Source organism: Felis catus, chromosome A2 (assembly GCF_018350175.1).
Source record: "Felis catus isolate Fca126 chromosome A2, F.catus_Fca126_mat1.0, whole genome shotgun sequence".
NCBI lineage: Eukaryota > Metazoa > Chordata > Mammalia > Carnivora > Felidae > Felis > Felis catus.
The window spans coordinates 74,943,548-74,958,316 of record NC_058369.1 but is presented as its reverse complement, the minus strand read 5'-3'; the positions used below and the strand labels follow the sequence as shown (position 1 = coordinate 74,958,316).

Below are 14,769 nucleotides of genomic sequence, written 5' to 3'. Positions count from 1 at the left end.
CTTCATTTTACACATGAAATTGTGTGGAATTGCCCTGTACTGCGCTGAACATGGTTTCTGAGAATAACCAGCCTCAAAACAAGCTGCCGTGTGCTGGTGAGGGCCTCCAGCAACAAAGAATAAAATGTAAGCAAATGTAATCGGTGTAAAGTTACGGGCAGCAAGCACACTGTGTTGATGACACAATGCCTGGATGGGCCAGATCCTAAACCTTACGACGGCATATCATTACAAACAGGGTCCAAAAGTGAGCCTGGTTCGCGTGAAAGGAATTTGAGGCAGGAGGGCCTGACACAGTATAGAAATTTTTTTCTTTTTTTAATTAAGACATACACACGTTTTTATTGTGGAAAAGGGGGCTTTCTCCTTTCCTTTGTTTTGTAAAACTTTCCTTTCTCTGTCTGGCGTAAAAATCCATGCCCGGTGAGTATGAGGCAACAACCCCAAATTTTAAAGTGTCTTCAAAAACTACACCAAAGTGGATTTTTAGCTGTTTGAGAACATACCTAAGTGACCAAACACCACACTTAGGGAGCTGGGTTTGGCCAATAAAAGTCCATAAAGCTCTACTGAGAATTTTAAGGTGAAATTGGACTTAGTTCTACAGGAACAGAACATACGAGATTCACCCCGCATAGTGCACAGTTTAAAGTGCCCTGCTACTCAAGCATAATGAGTAAATCGCATATAAAAAATTTAGAAGAAAGGTCTCCTGCACATTATGAGGAAATTGTTGGCATCTTATGATGGGTCATCTTACCCTTGTTATTAAATGACAGCGATCATTAAAATGCCAAACATATTTTGACAGAATTCACTTTATAAAATGTCAGCAAGTCTGTGTTTTTATTAGTTTGTTCCAAATCAATTTAGGAATTTCAATAGAACGCTTGTACGTATTCCCCAAGCAATGTCCATTCCTGACTTTCTGCACAAAAAAAATATTACAAATTAATCAGATTTTCAGAGTTCTGCATAATGGCTTTGCACATTTATTGCTTAATCCTATTATAAAATGTGGTTATGATTGACACCTCACAGTGGAGATAGAAGTCAATTGAATAATATGTAGCAGTCAATTTTATTTGTAGCTTAATGTGCTGGAGTATTTTTTTCCCACATTTCCATTATTTATAAGTCTGTCCCTTTGGAGAATATATAGAAGAATTTGTTTTAAATGAGCCAATAATACCTTCTTTAAAATTTATAAGCGTGACAGAATCATCTTTTTTTCTTGGTCGTCCACGGCCTGCCAGTAAACAGGGTTTGAATTGTCTTTTCCAATTGCTATTCATAGGACAAACATCAGGAAAGAGGATCTCGTTAAGGGTGGCTTGGAATTGGATTTCAACCACCAAGAAAACAAAAGTTACCAAGTAAAACCCTTCAAAAATTGCTGCTAGCTTTATTTATTTATTTTTTGTTTTGTTTTGCTTACTTATTCATCTATTTATTGTTACTGCCACTGCGCTCCTCCGGTCTGTCCTGAAACCGCGGCCAGAAGCACAGACAGAGATGTTGTACTGTTTAAGAAGGTCTTGGGGCGCCTGGGTGGCGCAGTCGGTTAAGCGTCCGACTTCAGCCAGGTCACGATCTCGCGGTCCGTGAGTTCGAGCCCCGCGTTGGGCTCTGGGCTGATGGCTCAGAGCCTGGAGCCTGTTTCCGATTCTGTGTCTCCCTCTCTCTCTACCCCTCCCCCATTCATGCTCTGTCTCTCTCTGTCCCAAAAATAAAAAAAAATAAACATTGAAAAAAAATTTTAAAAAAAGGAGGTCTGGGGGCTCCGGGGTGGCTCAGTCAGTTAAGCGTCGACTTGAGCTCAGGTCATGATCTCACCGTTCATGAGTTCGAGCCCCATGTCCAGCTCTGTGCTGACAGCTCAGAGCCTGGAGCCTGCTTCGGATTCTGTGTCTCCCTCTCTCTCTGCCCCTCCACTGCTCGCACTCTGTCTCTTTCTCTCTCAAAAATAAACATTTAAAAACAATTAAAAAAAAAAAAAACCAAGGTTTGAAAGCCTTGCTCTTTTGGTGGCATTTCATTTTTCATGCTTTGGAGTCCAACAGGATTCCAAGCGAAGGAAGTGAGTTGTGTCCTGTGCTTAGCATAGCGGGGGGTCCCTGGAGTTAGCGAGGAATTCATGCTGTTTCAATTAGCATCCAGAAAACTTGCTTCAGGAGACCCACATGCTCTTCAGGGTATCACCTAAGGTGATTGCAAAAGTCTGTCTTTAGGAAAACACATTCCTGAGATTTGGTGTCTGAAATGTGCCTGGAGAAAAGGCTTAAGGGTATGAAGCCATATTAGGGGATAATATAGATGTACTTGGTCATGTCTGGGATGACTCTTTCTCTGGCTTCGGGAAATTAGATTAGCTGTTGCCCGCCTGTGCATAAAGGAGGCAGTCTCCCACCCATGCAACGCATTGGCATCCCCCATGCAAAATGATGGCTCACGCAAGCCTGTTAGTGCGGCTGATGATGGTGTCGCGTTCCCCCCCATCACAGCCTTCTCCCTCCCAGAATGACTGGCCATCCTGAATATCCGTTAGCATAATTTATGCAGTCGACAAGTGATTTGAGCACTGGAGCTATTGATAAACCACTCTGGCATGTCTGTACCTTAATGTTATGTGACATCACAGGAAAACGGGGTCATGTGCATTCCCGGGCTGGATCTTATATTAAGGGAGTGCTTCTGTTTTGAATTCCAGGGGCCAGAGGAAACCCAGCACTATCAGACCCAGGCACTCCTGACCAACACCAAGGCAGTCAGACCCACCTCCCTTTCCCGGTTGGGCCACAGGTCAGTATCTCTCAACTACTTTCCATTAGGGCTGCGTTTAGGGTGGTTCAACCATATAAATAACCAAATAAATAATAATGAGTTAAATCCAATCAACTCCAACAGAGCACACATGGCGATAAATTTTCGTATGGGGAAACTGTGTGACTACATTATTTATTAAATACCATCAAGAAAAAAAGTGTTCACAGAACTCTCTTTTTAAAGGAAATATTGGTTTTAATCATTTGGAATATTTTTTTTCCCCTTGAAATCCACTTCAACTGTGTTGGTTACTATGCAGCCTTCTAGAAAGTAAAACTTTAATGACTGGAGTGTGAAGAAAATTAAGTTATTTCAACCTTACGATAGCCATTTTTGAAATACAAGATGTGATTTAATATAAAAAAGTTAATGCAATTTTAATGCAAGTTCAGCTTATTGGGTTTGACAATACTGTACATCACATACAGCTCTTGCATTAATAAAGAAATACATTCATTATTTTTTAAAGTCCAATATTTGTTTCTTGCAGCCTGGTGTGGTTATATGGAGATGTAGAACACAATTATAAAAGCTGGGCTCTTTGCTATTATTGTTTTTTGGTGTTTTTTTTTTTTTTTCTCTGTCATTTAATGTGAAAGCTTTCAGAGTTCACCTGTTTTTATGGGAAAAGAAGCTCATATGTGAGCCTTTCTCTCTCTTTTGCTGTCATGGTTGTTCCTGAAAATTAATCACTTTCAGCACTTTGAGGGCTCACCAATTGAAGACTTGAAAACCCAAGTTTAAGGGCTTGGGTGGTGGTCTTGGCTTTCTTGTTCCAGCTGCCACCAAGTCCTAATGTCTGTCTCGGGTCCTAATGTCTGAGCACCACGATGCCTCGGTGCTCAAGGACAGAAAGCCTGGGGAGGTGTCTCTTCACCTATGGAAGCCCATAGAGGATTCTACTGGGAATCTTGGAAGACGGCTTCTTCCGGCCATACCTTTTCTGATTTCATGCTTGTGACACTGTGTGCATGTGTATGTGCGTGTGTGTGTGTGTGTGAACATACCAGGGCTGACAAACTCATGCCTCCGGGTCAGATAAGTGAATGACAGACCCAGACAGTGAGAAGCGTGTGTGGGCATTGTGACAAAGGGAGAAGGCATGCCCTGCTTTAATCCCGAGGATTCAATTTAAAAAAAAAAATACTATGTGCTCAAACCCCCAACTCTGTGTCCTGTACAGTCTAAGAACCAGTCATTTTCCTTCCTTCTTATTATGATGTTACTGTTGACAGTGGTGTCACATCAGCAATCTGAGCACCAGTTTATAATTTTGTACTTATTCCTAAAAAATACGTTTATTTTGTCTTTAGAGTAATTAAAAAAATTTCTTTTTAAACATTTTTACTTGCTATTGAGAGACAGAGAGAGACAGAGCATGAGCATGGGAGGGGCAGACACAGAATCCGAAGCAGGTTCCAGGCTCCGAGCTGTCAGCACAGAGCCTGATGCAGGGCTCAAACTCACAAACTATGAGATCATGACCTGAGCCAAAGTCGGACGTTCAACCGACTAAGCCACCCAGGCGCTCCCAATTTTATTTATTTTTTTTTAAAGAGAGACAGTTACTTTGTAAATTGAGTAGAGTCTAACAAATACATCAGGAGCTAGGCCTGTGGAGTCTGGACCAGTTGTCTAAAACTAGGCTACTTGATGTCCCAGGGCTTGTCCAGAAGCCTCCCTGGAAGGAGCTACGCAGGGTTGCTGTAGGCAGTGGCCAGAGGGTGGGTTCAGCCCTCCTCCCTTCATCCCTCTCTAAAACAGTTCCATGTATTGAGAGGGGATGGTGAGAAAGGGGCTAGCCATGGCTCTGAAGCAGTCTGCCCTCACATGAACCCCCCACAATCACCAGATATGGGACTTGGGGCAAGTTACTAATCTCTCTGGATCTCATTGGCAGGACAACTGCACTAACACACGCACAGCAATATTAGAATAGTGCCCGGCTATAATTTATTAGCTTTGTGCTATGCCTGTATTTAATTACCTCTTACTTTATGGAACCATTCTGTATTAAACACACAGAAGTTGAAACCCCACAGTAAGAGTTTTGTATTGGTTCCACTAGAAGAAAAATAGACATGGGATTATGTGTCACATGGTTCCCCAAAAGGGTGCAACGAGAGTGCCAGATAAAGAACTATAAGATCAAATACCCTTCTAGTCATCTGGCCTGACCAGGACAAGAATCTCTCCTAGGTCATCCTGGTGGAAAGCCCACACTCGGGCTCAAACATGTCTGGGGCCCAAAGCGCACACTGATGAGTCTGCCTTTCCAGATCAAACAATGACTATTGGATAAATAGTGGATACAAACATATGTTTGGAATGTTGTATGAACTGAGCAAGGAATGTTAGAGTAATAACAGGAGACACCTATAAAAGATTTTCTAAATTAGCCACATCAAATATTTTCGCTTTTCTGTAGTTTTTTTTTCAGATATCTTAATCATCCACACACGACTTCACCATTGTAATGATTGCATTATCATTGCTTAATGATTATCCAGTTTTTTAATGTATTCTCATTGTATAAACATTTTCCATTTTTCTAAAGAGGTGCCATAATGACCCACTTTAACGATTAGGTTATATCTTGTCAGGCTTAGTACGATAACAAAGTATGCTTCAGCATTTATATATTTTAAAATGTAATGCATATTTTCATTTATCTTTTGTCTTTTTGCAATTTTTTAAACAATTTTTTGAGTTCATGTATTCTGAGAGAGAGAGAGAGAGAGAGCAGGAGGGGCAGAGAGAGAGGGAATGAGAAAATCCAAAGCACACTCTGCCCTCTCAGCGCAGAGCCCGATGTGGTGCTTGAACTCACGAACCATGAGATCATGACCTGAACCAAAACCGAGATTTGGATGGTTAACCAATTGAGCCACCCAGGAGCCTCTCCTTTGTCTTTTTGAATAATATCTTCAGGCTGTATCCCTGGAGTATGTTCTGAGTCAAAAGGGGTTGAATATTTTTGCAATTCTTGATGTAGATTTCCAAATTACTTTCCAAAAGACTTATTATTGAGTACATGTCCTAAATCCACATAATGGTGTCACTACAGACTTACCAGCATGCTGTAACTCTTTTACATTATTTTTGATAAGTTAATAAATAAAAAAATAGTATTTTATTGCTACTTTTGAGCCAAAAAAAAAAATCCCCTGATGCCAATGAGTTCTTTCTGGAACAACACAGAACAAATTAGCAGACAATTTCAAATATATAAGGGTAAGATCAAATGAAAATTCATTGGAAGTATAATACGTAAGTGTAAGGTATTACTTTAAAAGGTATTTGACGTCCTGAAAAGAAATCCAGACCAAATGAAATTTTCCAAAGAAATAAATGAAATGTGATTTCAATTTTTTTTCTACTAGTTCATTTTGGAATAGAGCATGCTTGCTTGCTACTTGTTCAGGAGATTTCTGACCCTGCTTAAGTAAAGGAAAATGCTCTAAAAGGCCATGTCCTGCTTGGTTCCACTGGAAAGTGAGCTAGGATTATCTGTTTCCTTGCAGCCACTTCTGACAGCACAACAGTTAGCCTCTGCTGTCGCTGGCGTGATGCCGGGAGGCACGCCAGCCCTCAACCAGCCTATCCTCATCCCCTTCAACATGGCCGGACAGCTAGGAGGACAACAAGGACTGGTCCTCACACTGCCTACCGCGAATCTCACCAACATCCAAGGGCTGGTAGCAGCAGCTGCGGCCGGAGGCATTATGACTCTGCCATTGCAAAATCTACAAGGTAACCCATTGTCTCCATGTGCCATGTTGGGCTCAATCCACTGGCCAGTGTTCTCTGAGGTGCTCAAGTGCCCAGTGGCGAATGTAGTTCAGAGTTGCTTCCACTATTGAGGAGATGGAAGGCTTGTGTAGGCAGCAAAGTTTCAAGTGGTCTGTGAATCCCAAGCTTGGTCAAACCATGGGCTTTATCAGTCCTTGTTTCCTAACAGTGATGTGAAACCTTTCAGGTCTTCTGGAGTCACTTCTGAGCAATCATTGCACAGCACATCAAAGATTTAGATGTAAAATTATTGTGTTGTTATTGGAGGACCTGAGTTACGATCTCATGAGTTCTTCAATATAGCCATCTGCAAAGAACAGTTAGGCATTATTTGTTTCTGTGGCAAGCGGTTGGAACATCTCAAATACAAGGTACCATTTGGAAGTCTTAATTTAAGTATTATCTTACTAAGTACTTTTAGTTACGATTATTAAACAGAAATTGTTTTACTTGAGATCATACTTTATGATGAGAAAGATAGACTTGTATATCGAGGCTTTATATTCCATGGGCGTATAACAATGGCTGAACTCATTTTACTCTGGAAGGATAGTTCTCTTGGTACTACAAAAGTTTTCACTTTTCTTTAAAAGATTTGGTAACACTGGTTGATAGACTGATTTACAAAAGATTCTGTTAGAGGAAGAATTATATGCTGAAAAATGGCCTGAATATATTATTAGGATGCCTAACAAAAAGAAGACAAATTGGTTTTGGACTGCTGAAAGGTGTTTGTTTTCTCCATTGATATGAATCTTAGCAATTAAAAAATGTGGGGTCTTTTTACAGAGTGAGAGTTCAATTGTGTAAGTTATTAGAAGAACAATTTAAAGTACTTTGGGTAGTTGGTCAAATGTCAGGTCTCCTTCTGGCCAGAGCATCAGCCCATAGATAAGAAATTGACCACGTAAGAACTGGTTAACTCTTGACCCAAACTTTCTTATACACTGTATGTTCTAATATCCCACCTAGCGTTGCCACTTCGTGACTTTCACTTTAATGTTTAAAACAAAGTCTGTCTTATACCATTAAATTGTGCCAGGAAACCTGCCATTCATAAATCATGCATGCCCAGGACACGCTAATGCACAAACTTTACTTCTTTCAAATTTGAGAGTGCCTGGGAGCCAGGATCTCAAGATTAAGCAAATAAGGCAGGAATAAACAAGGTAAAAAGCAGAAGTAACAAAGTGTAGGGAGAGGCTTTCTAATGTAGGTGCATGATGAAATCTTAATGAAGAAATGGGCATTATCAAAATGCAACCTTCCATTTGGAACATTTGTGCTTATGGGAATATTGAATATTATAAATAAACATAAGCTGGTGAAGCTCCTAGGTCATGAATTAATCTTGCTTGGTTAAAACAGATGCCAAAGTCAGAGTCCAAACAATGAGGCTTATGATATGTTTATTATGGCTTGGTATTCTTAGAATTTTAGTGCCTGGTTGTTTTAAGAGCTTGAAGTTAGTGACTGGTCCAATGTGGACTTCCATCAAGATTTTCTCTGGCTCTCTTTTCTTTAAATATCAAATTTAGGATTAGTGTGGAATTTGGTTCTTGTTACACCTTTGGTTTCAGAAAATGAATTCTAAGGTTTGTGGCCTGATTAAGTAGGTTCAATGAGAGTGCTAATTCTTTTTATCTCTTGGTGCTTCTTACACGATTTTCTTATCGGCCTCACCTTCAAAAGTGGATTGGAGTTGATGGTCAAGCTCTCATCTACTAAACAAACACAAGGGAACATGTCTCCCTTTGTCATTTCAGTGATGTTGGAAAGCAAGTGGTGAGGTCATTAAAATAAAACACCTTCCAGTAGCAGCTCAGCCCATTATAGGAAAACCTTCCTAATCAGTCTTAACACACAAGCCTGTCCTCTAATACTTTTCCCTTCAATAACTTTGCAAATAAATCCCAATTCCTAAGTCACTGTTAGGATCCAGAAAAACTCCTTGGGCTTTTCTCTTCCTTTTGTATCTTCTCACATGATTTCTTCACCACCCAGACCTCACTGGGTAACTGGGGATTTCCTGGGGATATGTGGCTTCTTCTGCTGAGACAAGGAAAGTTCCAGGCAAACAAAAAAGAGTTGGTCATCCTGCCAGAAGTCCTGGGGCAATAAGGATGATAATTGGGTAAATGTCTCAAATCTCCATGGTGCCCAAGATGAGTGTCCACCTCCTGAAGTATAATGCCAATGGCATCCTGGCATTCAGCCAGCATCCGACCCAAGGACGATCTCACCACCTTTAGGGTACCTACTGCAGCCCTCGACAATCCATAGGCAATGTCCATGGCTTGTGTAGTTTTCCAGGTTATATCACAGAAGGCGGTGGGATTCTAAGGATGGTGGGTGGATGGTTGGCAGGCTGGAAAGGCATCTGCAGGGCTCCTGGTTGACTTTGAGACTGAGCCAATCCCAGGCATAATCCAGTCTTACCCCCTTTCGGGGGTAGTAATCTTGTACATGGTCTACAATACCTGAGAAGGAGTCCTTACACTCATGTGTATAGTCAACCCATGTATGCTCCGCCCCTCCCCATGGTCCACCCTAGACAATGGACATAGTCACTTCCAAGGCTTTTAAGAGTCTTTTGATTCAGAGTCTGTGTCTCCCTCTCTCTCTGTCCAACCCCCCACTCTCTCTCTCTCAAAAACAAACATTAAAAAATATTGAGTCTTTTGAAACAACTAGTAAGTCTGCACAACTCAAATAGATACCCACCTTCTTGCGTGGTTTTATAAAACAAGTGTGATTAGTCAGTATGAGGGAGAGGGATTGAAGTGTTAAACTCCTCGTCTGAAGTGGAACCTGTTTCCATGTGATGCACTGAGTTCTGGATGGTTCCCCTCTTCCTCATTGTGAAACGTTAAGGGTTATTCATGAAGTAAATCTGCCAGCTGCAATTATCTCTGAGTATCCTCCAGCCTTCCTGCCTAGTCCTTCAGCGTATCTGTTCTTCTAGCCCCGAAACTACAAATTTGCTAAGAAAGAAAAATACTGACATCAGTTTCTTAATGGTTTTTGGAATTTGGGGATAAGTTTTCAAGTATCTTCTTCTTTACTAAAGGGATTAAGAGCTGCTTCATTTACGTTCCCTATCAAGTGACATGGAATTGCTCTCAGACCCTCAGAGGCCATGACTCATGCATGTATTTTAATGAGCACTAATGACATGTTGTTACGATGAGTGGCTTTTCTTCACACAGGCAGCAGGGGTCCTATCACTGTCTGCTCCTCTGAGCGTCATTCCCAGACTAATGGCATCAGCTCTTGTTGGAGCTTGTTAGAAAAAGCAGACTCTCAGGCCCCACCCCAGACACATTGAACAGAATCTGCATTCTTAAAAAAATTCCCAGGAGATTCTTAGATACACTACAGTTTAAGAAAGCCTGGTCTAAGGAGCTTTTCCAAAATTCATCTGGCAAATCCCCTATTATCTCCAGCAACCTCTCCAGATTCCGATCATTCTCCGGTGATGGGGAGCCATGTGACTGTGATAAGCGCCCTTGTTAATTTTCCTGCTCGGACCACCCGAGGCTTCTATTGAGGGTAAAGAGTGAAACGAATAACTTGTTTGGGAATTAACTTATTGCTTCCTTTAGGACATTCGCATCCCCCAGACAGAGAGGGGTTCTCTTGCACAGTTGAAGCATTGTTAAAGTCCTTGCTCTGAGATTTTATCCAGCAAAAGCTTTGCATTGATGAAAAAGAGATCATATCGCCCTGCAGAAAACTCATTTGCATGGCCTGGGATTGTTTTCCCTTTCTCCTCAGATCCTTCCATGCAGGAAAGAGATGCACCAATGAGGGGGTCTTTTTATAAGGAAACAGCCGGGAGTAAGGTGTTAGAAATCTTGCAGAATCCCAGAAACAGCTGGCAGCCCAGACTGTGGCACCCTGGAAGTGAGGTTTGGAGATCAGAGAAAACAGTGAATCACTAAGCTGCAGGCTGTGTCATTCTCCCCTTGGAGAAGACAGGCATGTGTCCCCACTTCTAGGGTGACTAATAACCTATCTCCTCTCTTCTCCTGCTCCTCCCTGTGACTCTTCTCTATTGTGTTGGTTGACTTTTGGCTAGCCCATAATTTTGGCTCACTCGGATTCCATTCTGTCTCCTTGGAGGCCACGCATCTTCCCAACTCATGTACCTCCCAGGAACATTCCGTTGCTATTTCAGTCTCCATCGTCTCTATCTTGATGCCCATCTCCACGTCTGTCAAAATTCAGACTCTCCAAAATTCAAATTCCTAATGGGCTGAGACTTGGCATTCTAGACTACCTTGTAGGTCACTGGCCAGACTAGAGATTGACTGCCCCATGTGGAAGTGTGCATTCCTGTCCAGTCAGCTGTAATGTGAATGGAAGGGGGGAGCTGGGATGACATGGTGTGGAACATGGGCAATATGCTTAAGAAATATTAGACAGAAGAAAAAAAGAAAAAGAAAAGGAAACATTAGATGGGAGATGATGAGGGCCTCCCTCAGAAGTAGAAGGGGCACTGGGGGAGGCAGGCCACTGGGAGTGGCCTGCCCACTGGGAATCCTACACAGACTAATAGGCCCTCCTGTGTGCATGGGAAGAGATTGAGACATACCCTGAACTCAGAAATGCCAAGGGTGGGGTCTAGATTCTGAATATTTTAGGGGAGGTCCGTGGAAGTTCTGGCTGGGATTCAAGGGCACAAGTGCTCTAAACTCAGATAAGACCTAGAAATGACCTACTCCTCAACACTCCATGTCCCTACGTGAAGTAGATACAGATTTGCGTTCTCTCCTCTCTTAACCTTTGAGAGCCCCTGCCCCCTTCCAAGCACCTCCCACCATCACCACTCTGGATCTTTCCATTCCCGTGTCCTTTGTCTGTCTGCTGCCCACAGAGATTTGTTCTCAGGTGACTGTCAGCAAACCCACACCTGTGACACGAGACTAACAATGACCAGAAAGCTCAAAGAAAGAAAATGACTAAGGCTGCTCTGTCACATACGTGATAAACTTTCAAAGTCAGTGTTTTCTGTTTACTTATTATTTTGAAACACACCTGTGCTAAAAATATAACGTGCATTTGTCCTAGTGTGGGAACTGGATTATCACTTGGTGGGGCAAAACAAAGTCCCCATGTGGAACTCATGCAAATGTGTTGTGTTTTTTCCTTTGTAAGATTCAGGCAGGAAATGTCGATGAATACAACCTCGTATTTGTTGGAACAAGTGACAACAAGCCACAGAGGGGTTAATGGGACAGCAGGGGTGGGTCCACATCTAGGGCAGATGATTCAAGTTAGTGACTTTTCTCATTGCACAGACTGAGACAACCCACTAATCACCGTGGACAACATAAATGGAGAATATAAATGTGCTACATAGGAGATTTATATCAAAGTGTGAACATTCCAGTTCAGTCAAGCATAACATTTAAATTAATGACCAAAAATACATTAGAGAGTGCTGCTTAACCTGAACATGGAAAAGCAATTAGGTTCAAGGCAAGTTGAAAACTCAAGGCCAAGTGTGGGTTTTCCTGCCCTTCGTGCTGGCTGGAAAACAGCCCTCATTTTCTCTCACTCTCCAAAGTCAAGTCAGGGAAAAGTATGGGGAATACTTTCGGTTTGGGGGATTTTGGTTGCAAATTGCATTACATTTCCTTTTTGTTTGTTTTGTTTGTCCTTGTTTTAACCAAGGTATCATTTACGTACAATAAAATGCATGGATCTTAGGTGGCACACAGCTCAATGTGTCTTGATAATTCTATGCCTCCATGCAACCTCCATCCACCACAGTTGATACAGAAAACATTTCATTTTCCCCCAAAGGTTCCCTTGTGTCCCTTTGTAGTCAATCCCCTACCTCAAACCAGGCAACTCTGATCTGCTTTCTATCACTTTCGATTCATTTTGTTTGTTCTAGAACTTCATATACATCGATTCCTACAGTACGTATGCTTTCGTGTCTGGCTTTTTTCACTCGGCATCATGTTTTTGAGATTCTTCCGTGTTGTTGTGTATGTCAGTGGTTCCTTTATTTCTTTCCTAAGCAGTATTACATTGTAAGAAGACGCCACAATCTGTTAATCTATAACCAGCCCACATCCTAGCAGGCAGACATGGTGAAGTTCCCCTGCCCTGGGGGTAGAGAGAGTTGTCTCCATTGGACACCCCTTGGGAAGCATCCATGACCACTGTTCTCCTTGGCCCTTTGCTATATCCCTGGGAGATTCTTCCCTGCCCATCATCTTTCTTAGCTACATCTGAAGAGAAAATTGAGAAATATGCCTCAGTCCCTGTATGGCTTATGGAAGCTTGGGGGCTGAAGGGGTTGCTTGAAGTTTCCAATAGTTAAAGATTTGTAGCTTCCTTGGGAATCTGGTTCTGTCAGAAACTGAGAATGCTTCTGATCTTTTTGCTTTCAGTCAGTTCCAGATGCCAAAGTTTTTTCCAAGGCATACATCTTCCGTGTAATTTATTTTTGCTTTTTCCCTCCCTCAGTTCTCTGTTTCAATTCAATCGGCCTCAGGGTATGGGCACTCTGACCTCCTTGGTGTTCTCTAAACATGCACCTACCCAAGGGCCTTTGCACAGGTCACTTCCTCTGACTGCAGGACTGTTTCCCCAGAAAGCATCAGCCTACTTCCTCCCTCACTGTCCCCAATACCCCTGTTCCCTCTGACCTGATTTCCTTCATTTACCTGTCCATAGCGCTTACTACCTTCTACATAGATTTAAAATCTCAGAAATTGTTGAGTCTTTCTTATCTTGTCTTCTCTTCTCTTCTTTTCTCTTCCCTTTCTTTCCTTCCTTCCTTCCTTCCTTCCTTCCTTCCTTCCTTCCTTCCTCCCTTCCTTTTACTGCAGCCACCTAGGGCAGTGGAGGCAGCATCCTGATGCTTAGCCCTGATGCTCTAGGGGATGATATCTACATATAGTGTGTTAATAATATGTAGTGTTTATCTAGTCCTGCCCTTAGGACATATGTCCTACAAGAAGCATCTTTGTTTGGTTCAGTGATGTGGCCCAAGAATTGGAACAGTGCCTGGCTCATAATAAGTGATCAAAAATAGATGGATAGAGAATGGATGGATGGATGGATGGATTTTAAACCAGGAGTCAGTCAAGTGAAGAGAAGTAAAGAGAACATTCAGTGTAGAGAATAAGGCATGAGGGTCCTCTGAACAGCTTTCGTTATTGTTCAAGTGAAGGTTAGGAGTCTGAAATGGCAAGAAATCAGACTGGAGGAGCAGGAAGGGGTAATACTGGAGAGCCTTGTATGCCTTTCCTGTACATGCTGAGCAGCCTCATAGGGCCCGATGTGTTAAGAGATGAGCAAATCTAAAGGTGATGCAATTATGCTATGATATTTTCATGGGTATATGTTTGCATTTCCCTAGTAATGCTTATGTAATGCCAAGGACTCAAAGCAGCTTAGGATACAAGAAACCTGAAAGGCCAAATGCTGTTTTTTTAAAAAAAGAAGAAACCTAGATGAAGATTCGGACCTATGGGACAAGTCAAAGGGAGGCACATCACATTCATACACTTATTTATCTATTTGTTTATTTATTTATTGAAAGAGAGAGAGTGAAAGCAGGGGAGGGGTAGAGAGAGAGAGAATCTCAAGCAAGCTGCACTCTGAGAACAGAGCCCGATGCAGGGCTCAGTCCCATGACTGAGAGACCATGACTTGAACCAAAACCAAGAGTTGGAAGCTTAACCAACTGAGCTGCCAAGGCACCCCCACATTCCATACTTTCAATTATCTGACAGTAAACAGAGTCATATCAGCTTAACAAGAAACAAGGTCTTTTTTTTTTCTTTTTTGCTTTTCACTAATTTTATTTATTTACTCAATGTATACCTACTGAGCTTTCATAGCATATTAGGTCATGATCTCAGCTTAGGGTATAACAGGAAACAAAACAAAGAGAGACTCTGAAGGCACTGTGCTCATGCAGGATGTAAAGGAGAATGAAGCAATGAAGGGTGGCAGGCATGGGGACATGATGTATTTTACACAGGGTCATCAGCATCAGTCTTTCCATTGGACAGAGACCCAAAGGACATGAGGGACAAAGCTATCTAATATCTGGGGGAAGAGTATCCCAGATTAAAGTTCCAGATGCTGAGAAAAGTTCATCACACAGATTCCCAATGAAGAACT

The 14,769-nt window shown here is 42.0% G+C and overlaps 1 protein-coding gene across 5 annotated transcripts in view; it reads left to right on the top strand.

Moving 5' to 3' along the window:
* Window positions 1–14,769, top strand: part of POU6F2 (POU class 6 homeobox 2) — a 496,186-nt gene that overhangs the window by 230,401 nt on the left and 251,016 nt on the right. For all 5 annotated transcript variants that reach the window (XM_045052200.1, XM_045052199.1, XM_023250205.2 and 2 more), the window contains 2 exons: window positions 2,711–2,802; window positions 6,351–6,579. In XM_045052200.1, coding sequence (XP_044908135.1) covers window positions 2,711–2,802; window positions 6,351–6,579 — 321 coding nt within the window. The remainder of the gene's footprint in view (window positions 1–2,710; window positions 2,803–6,350; window positions 6,580–14,769) is intronic.